The 26,091-nt window shown below is 38.8% G+C and overlaps 1 protein-coding gene across 22 annotated transcripts in view; it reads right to left on the bottom strand.

Moving 5' to 3' along the window:
• Positions 1 to 2,405: 2,405 nt before the first annotated feature.
• Positions 2,406 to 26,091, bottom strand: part of Mff (mitochondrial fission factor) — a 27,621-nt gene continuing 3,935 nt past the window's right edge. For 2 of the 22 annotated variants that reach the window (XM_021155894.2, XM_021155939.2), the window contains 9 exons: positions 25,317 to 25,537; positions 23,536 to 23,705; positions 19,219 to 19,310; positions 17,605 to 17,679; positions 12,796 to 12,954; positions 9,228 to 9,260; positions 7,640 to 7,699; positions 4,206 to 4,290; positions 2,406 to 3,223 (listed from right to left, as the gene is read on the bottom strand). In XM_021155894.2, the coding sequence (XP_021011553.1) occupies positions 3,092 to 3,223; positions 4,206 to 4,290; positions 7,640 to 7,699; positions 9,228 to 9,260; positions 12,796 to 12,954; positions 17,605 to 17,679; positions 19,219 to 19,310; positions 23,536 to 23,705; positions 25,317 to 25,537 (1,027 nt within the window). In that variant the 3' untranslated portion in view covers positions 2,406 to 3,091. The remainder of the gene's footprint in view (positions 3,224 to 4,205; positions 4,291 to 7,639; positions 7,700 to 9,227; positions 9,261 to 12,795; positions 12,955 to 17,604; positions 17,680 to 19,218; positions 19,311 to 23,535; positions 23,706 to 25,316; positions 25,538 to 26,091) is intronic. The other 20 variants (XM_021155902.2, XM_021155947.2, XM_021155972.2 and 17 more) reach the window with 15 other exon arrangements.

The raw sequence follows: 26,091 nt of genomic DNA, 5'->3' as shown, positions 1-26,091 counted from the left end.
GTCATGACTCTTCTCTGTAGAATGTAGCAAAACACTGTTAGCATTTTTCCTTCTTTTTAATTTAATATGTATGTGTGTTCTGCCTGGGTGTGCCTGTGCACTGTGTGCATGCAATGCCAGAGAAGGCCATCAGCCTCCCAGGACTAAGACTACAGATGGCTGTGAACCATCATGTGGGAGCTGGGAAATGTACCTGGGTCTTCAAGCAGAGCGGCCATGCTCTTAACTAGTGAGCCATCTCTCCATTCCTGGTGCTAGCATTTCCTTCTGTATGGGATTCTTACCCTGCTACACGGCACTGTCCTACACCAGAGCAGAAGCTCCCTGGGTGCCAAGGCACATGCATTTTACTTTCTCCTGGTGTAACCAGTGCATAGCACAGTACCTCATGCAGGTAGGGCCAAGGTATTGGTCTGCTGAATAAATGCTATCTTCAGCACTCAGACATTAGTGGCAACAATGCTTACTAAATTAATATTAAATTGCTAAAAGACATGAAATAGAAACAGGTAAAAAAAAAAAAAAAAGGAATGCCAGCTCACTGTACTTGACTGAACAAATAAGAGAGGAGGAGAGCTAGCTAGCTAGGGATATCTGGGATAGATAGAACTTAAGACTTTTCTCATCACCCTGGAAAGAGGTGACATTGTCCAGGTCTCTGCTTAGTCAGAAAAAAGGAGACCTAAGTTTCAAAAAGAAGCCACCTTTGCCAGTACCACCACCGGTGCAAACAGACGCAGGTTGTTTCTATGCTCTTTAGTCTTTAGGAGACCACAGGCCACCTGAAGTTATCCTCTTTTGAGGGCAATCAACCTTTGATCTGGTATCCAAAGTAGCAAATGCTTGTCTGTATACGCGCAACTGATGCACCAGGTCCCACCTAACACTAAAACACTAAAAGGAGTCATTTGCAAAATCCGATGTTTCTCTCTTCCTCCCCGTCCCACCCCTTTGGCCCTTTTTTTTCCCCCCAGGACAGGGTTTCTCTGTGTAGCCTTGGCTGTCCTAGAACTCACTCTGTAGACCAGGCTGACCTCTCAAACTCAGAGGATCTGCTTGCCTCTGCCTCCCGAGTGCTGGGATTAGAGGTGTGCGTCACTGCAGCCTGACTTCCAATGTTTCTTACCTCTCGTTCCTACCCCCGAGATCAATCTCATCTTAGCAGGCATCTGGACAGCTCCTGCCGTCTCAAACGCATCCCTCGCACACAGCTGAAGCTTCTTTCCCTCAGGAAACGTTTTGTAACCCTCAGTCTTTACGAGTTTTTACACTTAGACACGTACTTCTGTGTTTACCATGTGTGTGGCTGTGCGTGTACCACCACCGTGCTCGTGGAAGCCAGCAGACAACTTCTGGGAGTTAGTTCTCTCCTTCAGAGCCCAGTCCCAGGGCCTGATAATAGCACCTTTACCTGGCAGGGCACCTTACAACTCGCAGTCCTCATTAGTGTGCTTCATTCTCTCCCACACCACTGCCCTTAATCTGTCAATTCCTTAGGAACAGAAAATGTGTCTAAAATATTTCCCGAAGCAGACAGACAAATGTCGTCTGCTGTCCTTAGTTCTCTGATGCTCGTTAGCCCTAATGCTGTCTTTTTGATCCTCCAGGACCCAGATTTGCTGTTGTTGTTGTTGTTCTTTGTTTATTGAAAAATCTGTGTCTGTTCAGGTATCTACAAAATATTTCTTGATTATCCTGATTAGGATTGAATTTGTTAATACTCATTCCCATGTCCGGCCCCCACACCTGGGTAATTAGCAGCTTTTGCCTAATCAATATAGGACATTCTATCTAAGAATATTCGGGTCTTTGTATAACACTCATCAGGGAAAATAACAGCTTCTGTACTAACCTCTTAGGAGTTGCTTTTATTTCCACCCTTTTTATGAAATCTTTTCTGTGCGTGCTCAGCAAAAGAAGTTATACATTTAATTTATCAAAGTCACATACTCTAAGTACAAGAAGGAACCCTCCCCCTGGGTTAATGGAGACTCAAGAACAGTAATGTGAAATCTACTAAGCCTTGGAACTTTCCTCACCCTCTAGGTAAAAAGGGAACTGATGATGTGCAAAGAATATTGTAGCTGAAGTCTAACTGTTCTTGAAAAAAAAATACACTTTTGAATACTAAAGGCTTGATATTAGCAAGGAAGTATTACAATAAAAAAAAGGTACATAGGCTTATAAAGGTTTTGTTTTTGTTTTTTTAAAAATAAACCTGAATCACTCTCATAGATTCAATAAATTAGCAAACCATTTACAGTACTAGCAAGCCCTGTGCTGGGGTGGATATCTGAGAAACCCACAGGTCACTAATTCACTACTTACCCCTGGGACAGGAGACTTGGATAAGATATTCAGTCCACAGCCCCATATGATGAAATAAATCTTTCCATAGACATTGCTTTGGTTGACAGTTTATTAAATACACTACATTTATACCTTATTTTTTAGGTTTTTAAATCATTCACACATGGACTTGGTAAAAACATACTTGATAGAAAACTAAGATGAAAGTCAAAACAACATATTGCACACAGATAAACTGCTGAACTGTTAGGAGTTTTTAAACTCCCTCCGCCTGCACAGCTGATGAAGAAGAGTTAGGTGGTTTGACTTGAGTCCTGTACAACACTGTGACTAAAGCATCACTGCTGAGATGTAGATACAAAAAGCATCTATCAAAGAAACTGCTTAATCATCTGAAAAACAGGACAAAACACTTTTCTTTCACAGACAATTTTCTAAACTCACTCTTTATGTCTGCCATTTCTGTTTAGAGAATTAGCTGTACAGACTGATGAGGCCACAAAAATTATTTTCTTTAAAAACAAACAAACCTAGAGCCTATTTACAAGACATGCAAAAGGAGAGTGTATAGGTGCCACTGCAGAACTGGCTGAATNCCCATCAGCAACACAACAGGCCTTCACTCTACAGATACAGGTCCTTCCCTGCATTCTGGAGAAATATTTTCAGGGCTTGGACTAGAAAGCCGGCATACGATGATGCAAAGACAGAAACAATGAAGTTTGCAAATCCTTTATATTTCCAGGTGTTGAGACAATATATGTGACTGCTGAGGTTACCTCTAGCGTCGAAACCAGAGCCAGCTATTAAGCAGCCAGAATGCTACAGTGATTGAATACATGACCATTTCTCTTTTAGCACGCTCTTTATTCTCCTCTTCCAGAAGTTGTAGACGTCTATTTAACTTGATTATCTAAGTGAAAGACAAATACAAAATACAAAATAGTACTATTGCATGCGTACAGCAATCAGATTTTTTAAAAAGTAGTATATAAACTTGTCAAAGAAATCATTACATATACAGTTCCATTTGGATCAAAATGAACAAAATTATAAAAGAAAACAAAATACTACCCACAATGGCTTAAACTGATTTAAATACACTTCTTCATTTCCACTCTGTAAGTCTGAATTAGGGAGAGTGTGTAAGGACACTGTTGCACTAGGCTTTGCTGGTGGGAAACAGGACCTGTATCTGATGGGTCTATCACAGAAGAAGGAGCACAGGATGCCTGCTCCTCTTTGGGCCTCCTCCATGAGCCTCAGTTGTACAGCCTTGGACCTGCATAACTTGTGATCTCAGACCACTCTGATACCCGAGAGCCCCAAATTACCTACGATAGTGGGCCCTCTGATATGCCACTCAGACAGATTGCTATATGTTTGGCACACATAATCAGAATACTAAACATGCCTTCTCCACATGGCAATACCTCTGTGTAAAGATAGATAAAAAGCATATTAAAGATAAGCACAAGAAGTGTACAGACTGGGCTTACGGGTAGGGTCATACAATATACTGCAGAGGTAGGGGGAAAATTCAAAGCAGTGTTTTCCAAAATAAATAAATTATAAACAGTAATAAAGGTTCCCAAAGTAACCACATATCAAGACCAAAACACAAAATTTGGAACTGGATTCATTTGTAAGTATATCAAGATTCTTTGATACTGTTGAGATTATATCAATCATTTTGGTAGCAATGTTCTATGCTGATCAAAATCATTTGAATGGTAGTTCAAAAAATCTTTAAATCTGAGAAAAATCAATTATGGTTTATTAGATAATCTGAATTCACGGAATCCACAGGAGAAAAAATAATGCAAACTATTAATCTGAAATATTTTGTAGAGATAGCTATAGGTTACTTTTTTTTTATTTGGGGCAGTAATTACCTGACGTCTTAATGAAGCTGCATCTACCACAGTCATGTCATCTGATGCTCCTTCTATGGCTGCATCTAGGTTTGAAATGCCATACCTAGCAGATAAGATATTGAAACACAAGTTAAAACTAAGAGTAACTGTCAAGTCATGTGTTGTGTTGTATACTAGTTAAAAGACTCATACCTAACAATATAAATTAGCATTTTTCCATTTGAATTGATACAAATAAGGAAAAGCAGCTTAAGATGACTATCTGCAATACTGGGAAAAGCTGAGGAAAACCTCTTACTATGTGCTTTTTTTCAAGCCAGAAAATGCAACAATGTTAACGGGCCCTGTCTGAAAGGGGCAGAACTGCTACTATCTGACATACTGACACACAGTAATTATATATGAACCATGTCCATGTTCTGTAGGCAGAGACTCAATGGCAGGAAATGACAGTAAACTACAAACAAAAACTGATCATTTATTACTCTTTCACTTCTGCCTGCCTTGCTTTTACTATTTTTTTTACTTTACTTCTGATTTCTAGTTCTCTCTGCTCTCCCACAAAAGTGAACACATGATCTTCTAAATATTTTGCAACTACACTTAACTACAGAACTGTCTCAATAACATACCAACAAGAAGCTGCATATAAAACAGTACTGCTGGAAAACCACCAAGACAGTGCAGAGGAAGTACATTCAACAGTACTTTTTGTTAAAATGCACTCACTCTTCTAAAAGGGCACAGACTCAGGAATATAGTGGCATTTTAGAGATGGGAGTCTCACATGACTGGTCTCAAACTTGCTATGTGGCAGTGTATGGCCATCTACTCTCGATCCTCCTGCCTTAGCACCCCCCCTCCCCCAGACCCCCCAACACCCCCACAACAAGTGTTGGGATTATAAGCATGTACCACCAAGCCTGCATGCAGACATAAAAATTTAAAAAGAGAAATGGAGAAATGTTCTGTCTTCCATTTGTCTAGGTTTCTACATTTTTAAGAAAAGAATCTGAAACGTTATGTGTCTGTGTGAGTGTGTATCTCAGTGTATTCTACACTTGTCAACAGGAAGCCAGGAAAGTGCACTAGATTAAGAGCTGCTCACATGGTGTTGAACTTGAGAACTGTGGATGAGCCATAAGTACTCTTAACTGCTAAGCCATCTCTCCAGCACCAGGTTTCTACATTTTAAAATTCATTTTAATGAAGAACACTTTTACCTAGATATAGTTTATACATAATACAATTTATTTACATGTATATCTACTTTATGTTTTATATGGTTATTTTAGTGAAATGACATGGTAACCTTTCTACATGAGCAGAATGTAAATAAAATTCCTTTTATGTAAGCTACACAGGGTTGGTACATGAATCATCATTCTAATACTCCCAGTAACTCTACATTAGAAAACCTACATAACCTGACGTAAAGGGATAAGAAGGCAAATATATATTCCCTCACGCTTGCTAGTGTGCTGATTCACAAAGTTCTACTGTTTTAAATGTTAAAACTACCTCAAAACACTTTTAAAAAGCATGTCAAGTAGACTTTAGATAATAGAGGGCGTGTACCCATTGTAGATAATCCACAGCAATCTCTGACTTGCAGTTTCTATAATGGCGAGGTCAGATAGATTACACTAACCATGCCTTCTTCTTAGAAACAATGTGTCTTGAACTACTCAAACTAAAATGTGTAAGTTAGGAGAAATAAACTCAGTTCATAAGTAAATGCTGAAACTGTGAGTTTGTAAACCCAGCAAATTACTCTTATAAATACTAAAATAGAACTATTAGGTTTAAGGGTGTAGCTCAGTGGCAGGACACTTGCTTACCTGTGCAAGTTCCTGGGTTTGTCCCCAGAACCATAATAATTCAGCCTGCACTCCAAATTATTAAATGTTTAGCGAGGAAACTATGGGTCAATGCATTTTCTTTTCTATGTTTTATCTTCAAAATAATAAATAATTTCTACTTTCCCAAGATTACACATGAGATGAATAGTTGGAGGAAGAGGGTTATCAAAAATACCAGCAATTGCCTCAAAGGTAAACGGAAGGCTGGCATGATACTCAGCCAGAAAATGCTTACCGTCCAAAGCTGAGCACCTAAATCCATGTTAAAAATAGAAAATCTGGGCATGCTGGAGCATTCTTGTAGTCCCAGGACTGGGGAGGCAGAGACAGGAGGATTCCTGTGGCTTGCTGACAAGCCGACTTAGCGCAACCAGCAAGTTCCAGGCAAAGTGAGAGACTGTCTCAAAAACCAAGGTGGCTAACACTGGAGGAATATCAAGGATGACTCTTGGGTTTTCATGTATATGCACCTGTACCCACACAGGCAACCCCACCCACCACATCATATACAAAGGTAAAGGAACAGGGATGGTCATACACATCAAGACACAAACATGCACAGAGATAACTAGCTTTAACAAAGAAATAAAGCATACATGAAAAAAATTACCATTTAAATACTGAATCACCCAAAGTTTCAGAAACCTAAAGATAATCTTCACTTGTCATATATATATGACAAGATTTTATCATCAATTTAAAACAAAAAATATGAAATTAGTTTAAACAAAATTTCTATTTCTCACAACTAAAAACTCTTACAAATGCTATCATATCACTACAAACACATTCACAGTAAGTTAAGAGATTTAAAAAAAAAACTCAAGGGAAACTAGTGTGGACTAAATGAAGATGCAGAAGAAACGAGTAAGCACTATTCAGGGCCACCAATGCAACATGGTGAGATTAACAAGAAATGGGTGGCTCCTTTTCTCTTACTTAAGAATGTGCCTGCCTCTTCTGAAGAAGAGAAACAAGGCTGCCAATTTAAATCCTGCTGGGACAGTTAGCACAATTTTCTAAGCTTATCTGATGGTATGCAAAGGGCAAATACAAGAGCAAAGGCTCAAATCAACAGGTGATAAAAATAGTTAATGGACATAAACAAGATTTAAGACTCTATACTTTCTGTTTTAGCATGATCCTCCATAAAGCTATGAAAATACTGCTATAAAGTATACTGGATGCTCTTACCACACCATGGCAGTTTTTTTTGGGGGGAGGGGGGTATTGAGACAGGGTAGCTCTGGCTAGTCTGGAACTCACTATGTAGATCAGGCTGGCTTCAAAAATCTTAGCAATCCACCTGTTTCTGTCTCTTCAGTGCTAGGATTAAAGTCATGTGCCACAATACCCAACCATAATTTTTATTATTATACAATGTTCTCATACTTTGGTGGACTGATGTCAGGACTAATTATCATCCCTGTTCTTAGCAAAGCACATCATTTCTCCTAAGGGAAAGCTACAGAGGCCTAAGTTGTATACATAAATATAATCATGGCTATGGCATGCATCATGATGTCCTGCACAATACAAGCTGCATCAAGTCTGCGTGTTCTTTGGTAATCACAAAGTCTCCAAAGTTACCTGACGTTGTCATGATGAGGATTAGAAGTGGCGGCAGCTGACCCACCACGCAACACAGGTCTAGGGCAGGTTTTTGCAGAAGACACAAGACAGAATCAGGAAACAGAGAAATACGAAAATAAAGCAAAAACAAGACAAATAAATGTCAGATAGGATTATATTGTATGCTTTAGTACAATATAATATCCCTCATATGCTTTGAAAATCCTTGTTTCTTATGTCTTCCCCATTTTAAATAATTTTAACACTTCATAAATTTAAAAAGAGAGAAAAACATGACAGAATAGCACCAACATATAATTCTATATGGTGCTATTTAAAAAATGTAATTCCTCTTTTCCAATTGAAAAATAAAACCACTAGCAACTTTAACGGCATATCCAGATCCGTTAGTAGCACCTGCATGATCATGGTTGCTCATAAATATAAACTAGGCATTGAAAGGAATACCCACTGCCCACAATTCCTTCCCTCTAGCGTCATTAATCTGATTAGTCAGACAAGCTTTCGGTCTTAAAGCAGCTGCGTCTCATCCCGACACTGAGCTGCGAACAGATGGTGAGACTACAGACATGCAGTCACTCTGTGAGTGCGTGCGCGGAGCCTGAGACAACCAGGAGTGACATACAGGGCTGCTGCATGAGGACCAAGGGGCACTGGAAAACTTTGTGGGGCTCGTCATTTCGTCTCAGTACACGCACTGCTGAGAGAGGACATCAGCTCTACCTGAGTCAGCTGGAACCCTTCCAATTAAATTTGCTAAAAATCAACAGATTCTAAATCAATGTTTACTAATCAGAAAGATGAGAAGGTCCATGTATTAGGGATATTCTCTAAGTACCTGATCAGGTTTGCCTCAAACTAAGTATAATGACAATCATCACAGGGTCTAGAAACACATTTCTGTCTTTTTCTGATATAGTTACAGCTGTAGAATATAAACTATTTTCCTTTCTGTTTTTAATTCTTTCTTTTTCTTTTTCTTCTTCTTTTTTGACACAAGGTCAACTTTAGCACAGTTTGGTCTTAAGTTCTGTGGAACTGAGGAAGCCTCTGGTCCTTCTGATCCTGCCTCTATACCCCACTTCCTGTGGTGCTGGGGATCAAAGCTAGGGCCTATTCACTGCTAATCAAGCACTTCAACTGATTTACAAATCTAAACTGACTTCAAAACAAACCAACTCAGTTACTAAAGGAAAAATTTAACATTGAGTTTCTATATGCTCTAATGTGACTACCATTACTTCGGGATATTTCTGGAGCCCAGAATACAAGGGATTAAGAAACCCGAGGGGGAGAAAGGTTTGCCTCATTCTGCTTGCTATAGACCATGGATGAATTGCATATTTATTTTTAGATAGGTTTTAAAGTCTTACTAATGTCTAGTTTGTGAAATAAGGAAAACTATTACACTGTAGTTAAGTGATAAAAATATAAGAATGGCCAATGAAATGAAGCCATTCCTGTGTGTTTCTTCAAGTTTTTTTAAAAGTATGTCTTAATAGGGCCAAAATGATCTGTCATATTGACTGTACTCCACCACAGAGATTTCCTTTACAAATGCAGAGCGAGAAAACAATACAGTTACCTTTCATAACGTATGTCATTTTGTCTTCTCACACTGGCAATTGATACATATAATATAAAAGTAAATTAGACAGATATTTGGAAAAATTAGAAACTTCATTCAAGCACCAGTTTCTACCATAAGAGTGATTTAATGTTAAAAGAAATTGTTCAGTAGTGTATCTTGTAATTAGAATCACAAGGGAAGAAAATCTAAGGCTACCCATTTTTTTTTAAGGCTATACAATTTAATTTGTATACTGACATTTCTGAGTAAGTAAATGATCTAAATTAAAGGAATGCAATTCTTTTCTACAAAATTATCAACTATTACAGTAGTTAAACAGGTTCATTGGAGGATCAATAATTAAACATTTCTAAGAAGAAGTTATAACAGATACTGTATGAACTGTAGCCTTCCATGTTACAAATTTTATGGATACTTGCTAAAAATATAAACCATTCACACTGGTTTCTTATTCCACTCATTCAAAAACTAGTATACCTTGCTAATGAAAAACTAAAAACAATCAAGCCACCATCTCTCCAAATAAAGCCTCTGCACAACTCATCCATTAACGCTCAGTAATGTTTTACACGTAACAGACCAAGCATCTTTAGAAGACGGTAGTATTTTACACTGGCTATGACATGTGCAGCTCTATCAACTGTAGAAGAGATGGGCAATATTTGCCCAGCAAAGGACTAATCTTAACAGTGCGTCACTGCTGCCAACTGACACAGGACACCTGCTACTCCTTCCTGATGTTTTCTTGGTCAGTTTTCTTAATGTGGAGCACTAAATTGTATGTATGAGCTTTGTAACATCACCTAGAAGTCACTTGGTTTTCATGCCTAACTCTGTTTAGATTACCTACACCAAGTTACCAGAGAAACAGAAAATCTAGTGCACTGTACAGTGCTCCTTGACTTATATACTAAAAGTTGTCCTTACGCTGAGAAACTAGGAATCTGTCATCTTACAATTAAAAAAAAAAAAAAAAAAACCAAACAAACAGAAAACTCTTGCTTTTCCTGGCAAATAGTTTTGGCTTAAACTTGCTGTAATAATGTACAGTCCCCAAGTGCAAAGATTCTGCATTAGCATGACAGCCAAGAGCAATAAAACAGAAAAGAAAACAAGGTGAAGAGCAAGGAACATAAATGCACTCAACACGGTATAAGCAGTATTATTTTATAATCATGCAAGAACATTATCCAAATTTCACATTCCAATTTCCTTGAAAAATCAAGTCAAACTTTTCCATAGTAAAAACAAAAACTGTTTAGGCATTTAAAATTCTGATAAAGTTTGTACAATTAAAACAAGACCAAACCAACCCCAAACTTTTTCAGTAATGAAAGCACTGGCCAGGCCAAGGAGAAACTCCCTCTTAGAATCCAAGGTCATGGACTGTATGTAGAAGCTACGGAGCCCTGGGTGGCCTGGCGCTCACACACATATGCGACTCTTTCTCCTGAGTGCTGCTGGGATTAAAGGCATGTGCTACTATGCCCAGCTCTTCCTTGCTTTTTTGACTCAAAGTTTTACTCTATACTCCAGGTTGGCCTTGAGTTCAAAGCAAGTCTCCTGTCTCAGATTTCCAAGTGTTGGGCATAAGATGTGAGCCACCATGCTCAGCTCTTTCTTGGATTTCAGAAAGTTTATTTGGGTTAATATGATAAATTCAAAGTCATTGAGATACTATAATGTAAAATTTAAAAAAAAATTCTACCTAGTATTCCAAATAGTTTTTCATAGTAAAAGCATACAAATTTTATATCAGTAATATTTCAGAATTTGAATGCTTGAACTTTAGACAACTTTTTCCCACCATACAGAAAAAAACAAAAACAAAAACAAAAACCCCTCCACTTCTGCAAGTTCTGTATCACTGCATCCGAGCCATGGATGTGCTGGCAGGAGATGGGACAGTAACAATGGACTGCACCTACAGAGCGCGTGGAAATCGTTTTTTCTTCAGATGTTTTCACTACAATAGCATCGGACATGATCTCTCCTAAGGAGTTGTCATAACAAAAAAGTTAAACTTCTTTAACTTTTATCCGGTGGGGGGGAAAAATGTTTGAAAGAGAAAGGTGGAAACAGTCTTTACCAATTTTCACTCCTAGGGCCAGGTGCTTTCTGCTCATTACCTCCAAGGATTTCTTACTATATCAAGAAAATAATCTGAAATAATAGTGAAGGGCAGAAGACTTGTCACAAGAATCTAACCAGCCAAGTATAACCTCCTTTTCATCTTCTTAACAGATTAGGAAAAGGTGGCCCGGAGAAGAGACACAGTTATATACTTAAGGCCAACATGCAGTTAGCTGTTTAGTGGAGGAGTTAAGAATGAATCTGAAAGACTTCCTATATCTGCACTGTTTCTTCTGAGCTCTGTTCCTGCTTACTGTTTTCAAACAGCCAGGGTTCATGAAGCTTCAGAGAGCAAAAATGGGACTCTAAACCCTTGGAGGAAAAGAAATAAACCACAACTATAAAGTATATCTATGGGTACAAACATACATACATAAACATGTCCAGTATTTAATATTCCCTTTTGATCCACAGGCATCAAAGCCTTTCTCACTATAGTGTGATGTTCAATGGCCCAAATATACAGCGTTATATTCACCTAAGGAGACAGAGAAGGCCCTGGATTCAACAACATGAGTAGTCCAGACACTTGTGGTGCAGGTGAAGAGCTGGGTCTGCCAGGACTAAAGGCACAAGGACAAATTTGTTTTGAGTGAGCCAGAGACACACCAAGTTAAGAATTATTGGGATTTCATGAAAAATGCAAACACTAACAGTCTAATAAGAAGAAAACAAAACACGAAGCCACTGCCCACTGTGTAGAGCTGGAGTGAAGCTTATTTGACTTCCCCACAGATTCCAACAAAGTTCTGGGACTCTGTCTTTTTAAAACACTGTAAGGTAATGAAGCAAAGAACAAAAGTATTTCAAGTGATTGGAAAAAAAATTGCTTGTTGAAACAAGTTGAAGTGTAATTCTAATGATACTACTTGAAGATGCTCAAAAGTGAGGTATTATCTATGAATATACAAAAAACCACAGCATTATCATCCAAAAACCAGTAACAGAACACAGAGTTTCTCACACGGCCGAGAATGCACGGTGGACAGGGAAGTGTGTTGGGAGCTACTGCAACACTGTCTACCTGCCTTGTTAGTTCACTCCTGTCACTAGTGTAGGTAGTTAAACTGAGACTGAGGACTAGTAGTATGCTTCAGTTCCAGATGCCACATTCAGTCCAGCAATCCCTTTAACATATTTCCAAGTGGAACAAGCACTTAGAATAGGTCAGCAAAGCCTTTGAAAAAAAGTTGTGACATTTCCTATGTACAGATCAAGTATCTTCCACAACTGAGGGAAAGTTATAATCTTGTGAAATGTGAATTTTGGACAATAATTTCAAATTAAAAGAAAGCAAGCAAGCCATTTCAAACCATTGCACCATAGAAAGAGACTAAAAGGAGCAAAGAAAAAAGACAACACCACAGTCCACTAAATAAGGAGCCAAAACATATGCAACAAAGTGGCAAGGCCACTGCTGACCAATCACCTGCGGTTTTCATCCAGCACATCCAAGATCTGCTGGTAAGCCCTACGAGTAGAAGACTGGATAAGCGACAAAATGCCACGGGCAGAGGAAAGATTAGCTCCATCTTCAGGTAGCATATGGGGAGGACAGACCCGAGCCTGTGGTGGTGATGGTGTCACACTGTTCACATAAGCACAGCAAATGAAGAGAAAAACACTCAAGTCAGATTTCATGAAACTTCAGCAGAGCAGTTTGTCATCTCTTTTCTTGCCCACATTTCCCACCCTTAATCTATCCCAAGAGAACAAACAGAAGGTGTTAAAAAATTCTGTTTTTAAAAAGTGGCTATGACGTAGGTAAGAAATTCTAAGTATCAATCTGAGCAGCAGGAAGAACTTGGAGGGAAAGGATCCAGCAATGAGTGTGCTCAGGGCTTGGTATGGAGAGAGGAGGCAGTCTTTAGTCAGTGTTATACATACATGGCAATTCAGTAAAGCAAACACCTATCCATCACATGACTTACGGATGACACAGTGAGACACATGAATCCAGCATGATTCCATACAGACACCATTTCGAATACTTCACAAAGACAACGAGGCAAGCTAACTTTATGAGAAATGAATTAAATGATAAACTAAAACCTCAGAAAACTGTAGTTACATTTTGACTGTTTAACTTAATTACCTTAATTTCTGAAACATGAAACTTCCCAGGTCTGAGAATACAGTGAAGGGAGACAAGGGCATTTAAGTTACCATGGTGGCAGATGAGCATCTATTTCTTGGCTTCTGAGTGACAATAATTGAATTATTCCTTCACGTAAGAGCGGAGATTCATGAGTTCTTTTGGTGCGCTGACCACATTAGATAAAGCTTTTTGTACAGTTCTGGCCTAAATACTTGGCATCTGTGTTGGTATCTTCAGAGAGCTGTTCAAAAGTGAAGCCTGAGATACTGACTGGCACATGGATGAGAGCTGCATCCTTACTACAGAAAGAAGACCATGACTCTGAGATGATGGTTCAGTAATTCCTAGAAGCAAAGCATGAGGCTAATAGTTTTTAATTTTTGTTTTGCTTTTGAGAAGGGTCTCATTATGTAACCCTGGCTGGCCTCAAACTCACAGAGATTTACCTACCTCTGCTTCAGCAGGAACTGAAAGCATGGACCATCATGGCTAGACTAATCTTACATTCTGTGTAAAATATTCAAAAGAAAAAAGCAGAACCTTGGTGAATAGCTGTATACATGAAAAATATTTCCCCCCTAACACACACTAGTCTGGAAACTAAAATTTTAAAAGGTAGGAATTTTTTTGAAAGGATAGTTACTGTCACTTAATACCTTCAGTTTCAAAAAATGAAACAAAATCTCTAACTTTATGAGTAACTTTTAAGTGTCTTCATGATCTAAAGAGAAAGGTACAATAAATATAAAAACTGTGCTTTCCATAGACTACTTAGAAGAGAAAAATCTAAGCCAAATCTTGGCACATACAGAAATACTAAAACAAAGACTAATGACGTCAAGACAAACTAAAGTTTTTAGATATCAGTATGTGTGTGTGTGTGTATGTATATATATATTTTTTCCAGACACACATGCACACACATCAATGTATAATCATACATACATACAAAAATATATACATACATACATATATAAAAAAGTTAGTGTATAATCTGATCCACAGGACTTGGCAAATTCCATAATAAACACCCTAAATAAACTAGCTGGGGGCAGGGCCCAAGAACAGCCAACAGTGAAAACCAGAGTGGCTGGAGTGCAGTCCAGTGTGGGCCTGCACGTACACATCCTTTAGACACAACAATGAAGACCTGAAGTGTCTGCGTGCAAGAAGCCAGGCTGAGCTCATGCTTGTTAGATGTCACCAGGGACAGGACCGTAAACTTAAGTTCTGGGTCACTATTCACTAGCATCCTGGAGATACTGGGGAGTGGGATGAGGGGGTGAGGTGAGGCTCATAGGGGAGAAAACTCTAATCAAGTCACCCTTCCCCTTTGGAGCTGAAACAAAGGGACAGATAGTCTGACAAAGATGGAAAGAGGCCAAGACTATAACAAAGGAGGAAGGAAATTCCGGTGCACACCACCTCCACTGGGTTATATGCTTGGAAAAAATACACTTTTTATTAAAGCTACCAGCAAAACTGGCTAAATTTCATTAAGCAAGTTTTAAATTAGTACTGTTTCTTTGATTCTAGGGTTACAAAGAACATTTTTATGTATCATATTAACAAGTAACCTAGTTGTAGAATGAGCAAATTATTCATTTTTAGTATTTTGAATCTTCAAGCAACAATATCAATGGATGGATTCCGAATTTATACTAAAGTTTAATGGATTTTTGTCCATTAAAATAAAAAGAAGTTATTTATTATTTAAATTCAGAAGTAGGCTGAGGACACTGGTTGAGTACTTACTCAGCATGCCTGAGGTGAGCAGGTGGAAGGGATGGAAGGAGGGAGGGAAGGACAAAGCAAGAAATGAAAGAAGGAGAAAGAAGCTCAAAGCACACAGGAAATGAAGTGGTCACCTTATAAAATAACATAAACTAGCTTCAGATAAATGGCAAAGAATGCTCAAGATAGAATGAACAGAAGGTTTGATTCTAAAATAATCTACAGGTACTCATTATATTCTTAATGATGAACTTTAATGCATATCAGGAAAATCAATAAATAAAAAGTAAATTGAAAATTTTAAAAATCTACGTATCTCTTCAAATTCTAAGATTCTATGATCATATGAAATGTTGATTCAGTGATAAACAAGAAAAAAACTTCTATGATCCTTAACCCTTAACTTAATAGAACTATTTATATAGAATACTGAAGAAATGACAGTAAGTCCTGCAAAACAAGAATACCTTTAAAAAATTTCTCCCAGTGCCAGGGGTAAAACCCAGGGGGACTAAACATGCCAAGCAAGTCCATCTTCTACTGAGCTACAGCCCACAGATCAAGTCATTATCAGTATCAATACTATTAAAGATATTTGACAAATAAAAAATTAAAGTTTCAAAGATTGGTAGGAAATTTAACTTTTCTTTCATCTACATAGCAGTCATCTAGACACAGCAAAAACAGAACAGGGTTACCTGTAAGCTGATTAATTTATATTGTAAGGTGACAAAATTATCTTAATTAGAGACAATAATTTAGTTATTTTTATCTAAATTGGGAAAATAATTTAACAATGTTAGTACTCCTGCATACATTTTAACCAATACATTTCATTGAAGAAACAACAAAGAAAAACAATGTAAGCACTCTAACAGAAGTCAGGTCCTCTGTTGTAGTCAACAGTAGAGGGAGAATGAGTCTGGTATTCACCTCTGTCTACTCATGAGCAAACCAAGGCCTAGTTACCTATTTGTTTCCATTGTTTAATTTGGACAAGTCCACTATTGTAAAATATAAAAACAATGCAAGGCACAGAGAGCAGGTGTTTAATTAGAGATGGTCTTATACATAACTTAATAAAAAGGCACTGATAAAAACTGTTATAAAACAGCAAACTGTCAGGTTTAGTTTTTAAATAGTTTAACAGCATCTGCAGAAGCACTCATGCTTACATGGCATTTCATTAGTAACAGTTCTGCCTCATGCTCACAGACTCCTCCACATAAGGGTTAAGTAAACAATGGCTGGATAGAACTCAATGAAAATCAGTGACTGGCACAAACTATTAAGAGAAAAGTTCAAAGGAGGAGATCTCTCTCTCCCTAGGCTTTCATAGGAATGATGGTTCTCAAACTGTGTGCCTTTGCTGAGAACTAGCCTCTGAAAAGCAGTAAACAAACAAAAGAAAAAGCCAGAAAACCCCCATTTTTGTTGAAAAACAAACTATTTCTCTGGGACACTTATGTGTTTATGTATATTTGCCCCTGGAACAATGTCTCAGCATACAATCCTGGCTAACCTAAAACTAGCTATGTATATCAAGGTTGGCCTTCAAGAGATCTACTTTCCTCTGCTGGATTGAATGTGTGTTCACCACACCTGGCCTCTTTGGGATTCTAAATATTAGAGAGAACTGTAACTTGCTGTCCTACAACTGAGGCAATTTATTGCATCCTAGTAGCACATTAACGGACCAGAGCAAGACAGGAGTCACTGGCCACTAGTGTGGTTTCATGCTGTCTGGGAACAGTACTCACTCTTCGCTTGCATGTGCCTGTACTGTGGAGGTTGAGTGCTGAACCTAGAGGCTTGCATATGTTGCTTCAATTATTATACTTCATACCAAAATGTTCCACGGTCAGGAGTGGGCAGTCATTTTCATACTCTGTTTGTCATTTTTATAGAAAACAAGGGTTTAGTGATCTCAGAAGATGGCTCCAAACATAATTTTCTACAGGGGAACCAAACTAAACCAAATCAAACCAAACCAACTTCAATGACAAACCACACTTAAGACTCCATTTTTCTCTGGGTTAAAATTAAACAAGAAAAACTGCTAAATGTAAAAACAAGATCTGGATTGCTGACCTTGCTAAGTGTAATCTGCAAAGAACTCAGAGGCCAAGCAAAGCAAAATACAGAAAACGAAAAAGATTTGGTTTTTGTGTGCAGAAATGATTTCATTTTCCTCTCACCTATATTCAAACCATATAAAACTTCTTTAGTTGTTCCACCAGCCCATTTTACTAAGGATATCCTGATAGTCTGAGAAATCCTGAGGAAGTTCTAGAACAGGCTGTTAGGGTATTATGTCAGTTACACGGTAACATGGGTTAGTACTAACGTAAGCCTGCAGAATTAAAGCAACTCTACTTGGGGAAAGTAGAGCAGATAAAATCTTACGTGTACTCCGGTGCAGAAATCGATGACTGGAACCTTGAAATTTTATTTCTTGGGGCAGAATCTGATCTGTGCCACCTTAAATAATAATTATGCTTCTTTTACATATTCAGCTTTTTTTAAAATAACAAATAAAATGTTACACGATTCTACTGTCACAACTCATTTTTGTGCCAACAGACAACAACAATCAACCTCATTGCCTCTTTAAAGTAATTAAGAAAGCAAAGGCCCAGGTCCCTGCTTATTCGCACTTCTCTTCTTGAGCTGTGGAGTAAACCAGAGCAGAGGCAGTCAACAGTCCATGCATAGTGGTCCATAATCAGTCTAAAAGTCAGAACGCTTTAAATAGAAACTCAATTATAGATTATAAAATTAATAATGGTAGGAGAAGAATGGGCAAACCTTTATGAATATCAAGATCTTTCTTATTAGACATCTAGAAACCACCATGAAGGCAATTTAAACAAACAAACAAAAGAAAATCACGTGTTCATCAAACGCTGGTGTTAAGAACTCACACAGCCTTTTCCATTACCTCCATCCAGACTCAGCCATCAACAGTATCTACTTTGTGGAAAGGTGATACAATTCTGAAGTAACCATGCTTTCATTTTAATGATATAAAAAGTCAATTATGGCCCTAAACAGCAAATCACAACTTAAATAGCAGGAAAGCCTACCAAAAGATTCTGCTGCCTCAAAAACTACACAGTACAACTAGAAAATATTGAATTAGAGCTGTTTTTTAACCCACATTAGCCATAAGACTACATTGTGGAGTCTTTTTTACTGTTTGTATGCCTGGAAACAGTTTTAGAAAATCGAGTTTTATAGGTTGGTTGATATCTGAAACCTTAGGAAAACATACATTCAATCATTAAAAAAAATCAGGTTAATAATGGTTGAGCCTTCAGACAGTCTTTCATGTAGGAGGCATATTTATTTTAACCCAATTTCTCCATATGTGATTGTTTAGAATAACTACAGCCACTGTGAGAGACTCTCTGCGCAATCAAAGCCCTTACAGCGTTCTCTTGCACCCAACATAAGAGAATGGAGTTTCAACAAAGCAAGCAAAAATTTACATTTGAGATAGAACCTCGATGGCTGGTTACAGATGCCAGGGAATGTGCTCATTAGGCTTCTTCCATCTCTGACTATTTACGCTCTGCTGCCATAAGAGCGCATCTTACACCACTGTACCCTACAGTAACATGGTACCCTGTAAGAATGGCAGTGAGACAGACTGTCTGCGCTCTTGTTACTTTGTAAACTCTCAAAGGAGGTTGTTATCTCCTGATGCTTTTGAATTCCCAGAGAAGCTAACATGATGTTTGACATCACAGAGAGTTTCCAATTAATTCATGAAAACTGATCAAAAGTGAATGAGAAAGAATATTCACTTTACATAAATAAAAGTGCCAGACACACAGAAGAGAAACACAGGACTAAAAACTCTCACAATGAAGAGAATTGCCAGATTTTATGACTAATACAAAGTGATCTCCAGCACTGTAAAACACATTTTAAAAACGGTAAGAATTATTTAGAAGAGATACGTACAGACAAGATACAGAAGAAGATCGATAATGATACAATGCCAGTTCTACTCACATGGAATCGTTTCTGACCAACTGTCCATTTTGGCGAACAGCATTTTCACTCATAGAACGCTCTCTTTTTAGCCTGCCAACTGCTCGGATCTGCTAAGGTGCAAGCAAAGGGAAGGAACAGGATTAAATAGCTTAGAGGCTATTTTTGCATAAAAAACACAAAGGACCCACCCCATCCAAGGCTACTCACAAAACTATAAGGAGCTAAGAAAAGCAAACCCAGGAGCAAAGCCTGGTCATTATGGACAGGTAAGACTTGTTAATTTTTCTCCCTCCGAGGTGTTTGTGTGTGTGTGTGTGTGTGTGTGTGTGTGTGTGTGTGTAGATCAGTCCTGGGGCTCACACCCAGGTGCTCATGCATACACAGCAAGCTCTTTACTAAGGAGTCATCTCCCCAGTCACAGGTCCCATACTCATTATAATGCTCATAAACTTAGGAGTGTCTGCTTCTAAATAAAACCTATTCTAGTTTCTTTTCAAGTAAATATCAATTTTGGTTAGTAAAACTGTCCTTTCCTCTCTATAGAAACTTTTCTGTAAAAAAATTATAGAAAAACACTGTAGAAAACTAGAAATCCATAGAAAACTTTTCCAGGATACAGTTAATTATGGGATGTTCATCAAGTACCTTACACAGAACGGTATAATATTTTGCATATCTTCTCTACATCTCTATACTTATGGTATATACTACTGGTATATACCGATGTAAATGGTGTGTAAATAGATATGACACCTTACTGTTTAAGGAATAACGACAAGAAAAACATCTGTACCTATTTAGGTACAGACATAGCCATTCAAGGTCGGACTACATAGTACACACAGTCAGGGCACAAGTAAACAAGGAAGGACTAGGTGCTAAAGCAACATTGAGGGGAAGCCTGCCTGATAACACAGACATCAGTCTGGGGCCTCCTGCAAAAACCTTTTAAAGTTAACCCAAGAATATGAAAAATGTAACACCCCATGAGCAAGTCTATTTTATTTATATATAGTGAGTAGTAGTACTACTATGTTGGTGGATAAGGATCTGACTGGTGCCTGCCTGCCTGCCTGCTGTAGCAGTCATGGCTTTCTTTGAAGTAGAAAAGCTTTTCCACATGGCAGCATGGAAAGGAAAAGTTCCTTAGTTCCAGGCTACTTCCAGGAAGCTGGGCCACAAGTTTTTTTGTGTCTCACTATGTATCAGACAAGACCAGACAGAAGATGCAGACATGCATTATTAGTCCCCTACATTGTATTTAAACTCAGTTATACATGATTATTCACAAATAATAATTCAGGCTGCTGGTCCTGAATACTACAAGAAAGCAGGCTAAGTGAGCCTTAGTAATAAGTCAGTTATCAGCATACCTCCATGGCCTTTGTATTAGCTCCTGTCAAATCCTGATCTGATCTCTTTGATGATGGACTATTATATGGAGTTGTGAATGACAAAGCCCTTTACTCCCCAAGTTGGTTTTGATCATGGTGTTTTATTATGGCAAGAGAAATTCTTGGACCAGGGCATCATATGGCAACTAAACAACGAATGTGTGTGTACACCAGTGCACCACCCATGTTTATATGTGTACAGTATAAAACTACAAAGACTGTTCTTTTTAAAATGTGCTCTTTTCTGCTTCTGTACTCCCAACTCCTCTTTCCGTGGAGAGAAACTCCTATCTGTGAGTTTTCTGACTTTGTTTAAGCCACTGCAGGACATACTGGAGCATTACAGAGTACCTGGAGTCTTCATCATCAGTAAGTTCAGGGATACACTAGAGTGGCTCGTTGTATTTCAGGTCAGCCACGGTCTTCTGTTTCTCATTCTCCAAATGGCTTTATCAACTCTATGGGGCCCTTCCAGGATACTGATAACCACCTGCTGCTCTGAATTCCTGTTCGCTAGGTTACCTTTCTGACAGACATCCATAGCTTTCTGTGCTATCTTAAACCTCCAGGGCCACTACTTTCTATGTGTAATCCATGTCTGCTTTAGCTGGATACAGTTTTTCCTAATCCTTGATCTCTCTGGCTGTACATCTGAACAAAACTGATGTAGAGCTTGGCACCTGTGAATGCCACTTGACAGCTTAGGTTTAAGCTGGTTGAACAAAAGTTCCCTTTCTGAAAACATTAATTCTTTTTTTGTTTTCCAAAATTGGGACATGGCTTACATAGGCCAACTGACATTGCTCCTTCTAGATCACCTGGCACTTCTGGCTATATTTGGGGTTCAGTCCTCTTCTGGTTTACTACAGATGGTTGACATTATAGTACTCTTCTTTGAGGTAGGAATAGCTAATTTCAGCAAAAGCTATAGTGCAACCTGTCCTATAGAGTCTGGTCTCTCTCTGTACTTCAGTGAAGTTTTCAAAAAGCTTTTTAGCAATTATAGCTAATCTTTTTGAAGCATACTACTGCTTGACAGATAGGATATGATGGGTTTCAAATCTCCAGCTTGAACATATTTTTTGTGGTATAAAATTGTACAGACGTAATTTCTAACTCTTCTTTGCAGCCTTCTTTTCATATCCTCTGGAAGAGCTTATGTTGTCCTGATCTGCCGAGGGAAGTTCCTTTTCAGATGTAGCATCCGTGTGAAAGCCTCTGCCTCCCTAACCACACAGCCAGGTCTACTCTAAGCACCCCGAGAATAGCTATGACTCAGGGATGAAGTTTCAGGCCCTGTTCATGTGGCTTATTATACAGCTCTTTATTAATTTTAGTATGAAGAATTACCAAGCAATGTTTTTGTCTAGAGATGCCTTTCAAATATTGGTAAACATTGGACATAATGTTAGGGCTACTATTAGGGCTACTATTGGTTAGGGCTACTATTGCTGTAATGGAACACCATGAACAAAATCAAGTTGGGGAAGAAAGAATTTGTTCAGCTTATGCTTCCACATCACAGTTCACTAAAGGAAGTCGGACAGGAACTCAGGCAGGCAAGAACCTGGAAGCAGAAGCTGATGCAGAGGCCATGGAGGGATGCTGCTTACTGGCGTGTTCCTCATGGCTTTCACAGCCTGCTTGTTATAGAACCCAGGACCACCAGTCCAGGTGTGGTCCCACTCATAATGGGCTGGGCCCTCCCCATCAATCATTAATTAAGAAAATGCCCTACAGGCTTGCCTTAAGAAGGTTATGAAGGCATTCCCTCAACTGGGGTTCCTCCCTCTCAGAAGACTCTAACCGTGTCTAGTTGATATAAAATTAGCAAGCACACATATTGAAAGAGTCCACTGATTTCTTCCTGTGTGTAACAATGTCTTCTCATGCCCTCACCCCACTATCCTTCTGAGACTATGCAGATGGAAAACTTCCAGAGGGCAGGGTACTATTATTTATTTTTTTCTTGCAATGTAGAATCTCAAAAAATGGTTGCAAGTAAAAAAAAAATTTACAAGTTACTTGACAATTTTTGACCATAATTAACACTCAAATGTAGTGCTTTTCTATAAGCAAATACTCAGGATTTTTGTATTGGCACCTATGAACACATCACTTCAATTACCTAAGCAGAAACTACACTTAAAAAACTGGCATGACCCAATACTAGGAATCACACCAACCCTGTTTACATGCCTACTCTTTGGAAAGGACTACATGGAAAAATCAAGGCATACAGAGGAGTGCCAATTTTGATAAAAATACAATTTTGATAAAAATGTATGCTTGCATATCGTCTTCAAGAACAGAAACTTTAATACTGGTCTCCAATCAATGGCACTGGAGAGAATTTAATTCCACTGTTAATACCTTTTACATCCATTTTCCCACCCAATTTACATCAATAGTGACATCAATGTTACCAATTCAGTAGAAACCTGTCATCAAGCAGCAGGACTAGGTAGTGTCAGGAGAAAACAGTTTTCTTAGCCTTGCCAGATAATTTTATAATAGAAAGACACATTCATTATTTCCTAGTACAAAATTTCCTTTCCCAGGAACATAGTGGTAAAGCATTTGCCTAGCATGTTCAAGTGCTGGTTCAATCTTCAGCACTACAGAGATCAAAAACACAACAGAAACTTTGAGGCTCTGTCTGCGTAACTACAGGCGTGACAATTACAGCTGTTCTCCCTTTAAGTCTACATGAATGGTGGCAATTCTTGCTCCAAGATTTCCACTTTCCTACCACATAACTGTTAAATTAGGAAAACAAACAAGCAAGCAAGCAAACAAACAAACCCATAAGACCTTACTTGGGGAATTGTGAAATCAACTAATAAGTGCCATATGGAAAGCTTCCGTCATCTTAGGTTAATGTATGCTTAGTCGCTGAATTCTTTAACTTTCTAATGCAAGCAGTGGTAATTCTACTTACCTCTTCGCTTTGAGGAGTTGGAGATGGTCTTTCTAAATCCAGGAAATCTAGTGGTCTCTCACTCAGTGTGAGCACACGTGGTGGTGTTTTCAGTGCCAGAGGTTTAAAGGGAGTGGACTGGATAAGGTCAAGATCTGCTGGTCTTGAAAATGAAATGTCTTCATTATTTCCTAGGAAAAGAAAAGAAAAAAAGGGTGTGTGTGTGGGACTTCATAATGATGTTTTTTAATCCTGCCAGATCTGCATTACAACCTACTGACAGCAATAGTTTCTTTTTGACATTTTTCATAAATATCTAATACCATGGTTCAAAAATTATCATGTGTGTCCAAAACAAGCAACTCAAACAAGCAAGTCTATAAAAAATTCTCACAACACTGAACATTTCAAACTGGCAAAACATTTGAGTAGATGCTTCAAAATGTGAAGGTGTGAATGGCAAGGGCCTCCTTGTTCCCCAGCTGATGATGCTATTTGGGAAGTTCTGGATGCAGGGGTGCTGGAGATGGAAGGATGGGGTGGGGGCTTGGAGATAAAAAGCCTTATTAGACTCCCAATGTTCATTCTCAGTCTCTCTCTCCCTCTCTGTCCTTGTCTCTCTGTCACTCTGTCTCTGTTTCGGGCTTGCAGGTCAAGTTGCGTGCTCTCAGCTTGCTGCTTCAGCCCCCATGCCTCCCCACAATGACAGTGATGGACTTCTTATCCCTCTGGAACCATAGTCTAACTAAACCGTGCCTTTTGTAAGTTGCCTGGTCAAGTAACAGAAAAATAACTAAACAGGAAAATACATGCACACATGTTCAAAACTATCAATTAGCAGGGAAATGGATATAAAGCAACGAAAACTCTCAAATGTCACAGACAGAAAAGAAACATGGCACACCATCTGAAAAAGTTACATGTAACTCATCAGACAGCCGTTTCCCTTCTAGAGACATGAAGGTATACGTCCTCCTAAAAGTGTGTACATGAATAGTCATATGCACTCCATTCTATGAATCCCAGGACGTAAACAACACAAATGTCCACTATGTGAATGGATAAACCAATGATAATGTACCCACACAGGTTGCTATTATTTAGCAACTGGCTGGAATGAACAGATAATACTTGCAACAATGTGGAATAATTTAAAAAATCATCACACTAGCCAAACAAGCAAGCTCAGAGGCCTGTAACTGCAGCACTCAGGAGCCAAGGTGGGAGGATCCTGAGTGCGTCCTGAGTGCACTAAGTCTCCGTCCAGCATAAAAGCAAGGTGAAGAGTTAACCTGGGTTTGGTGGGGCAGGCCTGTACCCTGAGCAGTTCAGAAGGCTGGAGCAGAAGGACAGCAGGTATGGACAGGTGTGCAGGCTCTGCAGGGCAAATTCAAGGGCAGGGTGGGAAACTTAATCCTTGGCTCATGAATGAAAAATGCAGAGAGGGCTGCAAATAGAGCTCAGTGGGACAGCATTCTCCTAGAATGCACATGAAAAGGCATAGAAGGAAAAATTACTCTTAGCAAAAGAAGGCAGGCAGAGCAGAGCCCAGTGTAGGGCTCCATTTAGAGGCGATTCTGAGACAGATCTGTCTATTGTCTAGGTACAGAAAGGAGATCCATCTGGCTACTGGAAGTCTTCCAAGGTGACAACAATGTTCTGTATTGGACTGTGGGGGTTACATATATTTGTTTAAACTTGTGAGAATACCTTTTTAAATAATATTTTGAAAAACCTAAAATGTTTATAAAAATAAACAACACGAAGATACACTGTGAGACTTTGACTCAAGTGTGAGATACCTGTAACCACGATCCTCTCTGGGACTTGCATTATCACACTGGCATTTGGAACTCCATCTTGGAACTCTTGCTCCAGGTCAGCGTTTGGTGGGGCTACTTTTAGTTTTTCCGGGACCCTCATGCGCTGACTAATACCTTCGGTGTATTCCATTTCATACTGGATTCGACTAATTTCTGCCATCTCAGCAGCAGTGGGAGAAGGAAATGCCGCCCCACTCACCCTACAGAAGGAAAATGTTAAGGTCAGGATAACCGAGTGTTGATGTCAGTCTCCTCTATGCAGTGATGTCAGAATACCTCACAGCAGAAAAAGCAAAAGGAACCCTCTCATCACTTGTGAGTAGAGGAAAATAAAAGATCAAACAAAACACTTTTCTCAACAAGAAGCTTCAGACTTGTCATCTGAAAACCATCCCTGAAGATATCGATAAGGAGCAAGTTTCTAAGGTATTATACAATTGCAATACAAATGCACACACAAACATTCTCTGTGTGCAAGCACACATGCATGCTCCTTATCATTCAAAAATGCCTAAAATAAAATTAAAAACTCCCACTCAGGAGGCTAAGAGCATAGTTCAGAGGTAGAGTGCGTCCCTAACATGCATGAAGCCCTGGCTCAATCTCTAAAACTGCAAAGAAAAAACCCCTTAATTATGTGGGAGAACCTTGCCTGGACTTAATAACAATGCAGTCAATCAGACTCCAAAGGTAAGTAAGGCTAAGGCTTAATTTACAAAAAAATAAAAAAAAAGGAAAGCTCCCTCAAAAATCA

Source organism: Mus caroli, chromosome 1 (assembly GCF_900094665.2).
Source record: "Mus caroli chromosome 1, CAROLI_EIJ_v1.1, whole genome shotgun sequence".
In the NCBI taxonomy this organism is placed as follows: domain Eukaryota; kingdom Metazoa; phylum Chordata; class Mammalia; order Rodentia; family Muridae; genus Mus; species Mus caroli.
Note: the sequence above shows the minus strand (reverse complement) of the source record. Positions and strands in the feature narration are given on the sequence as shown.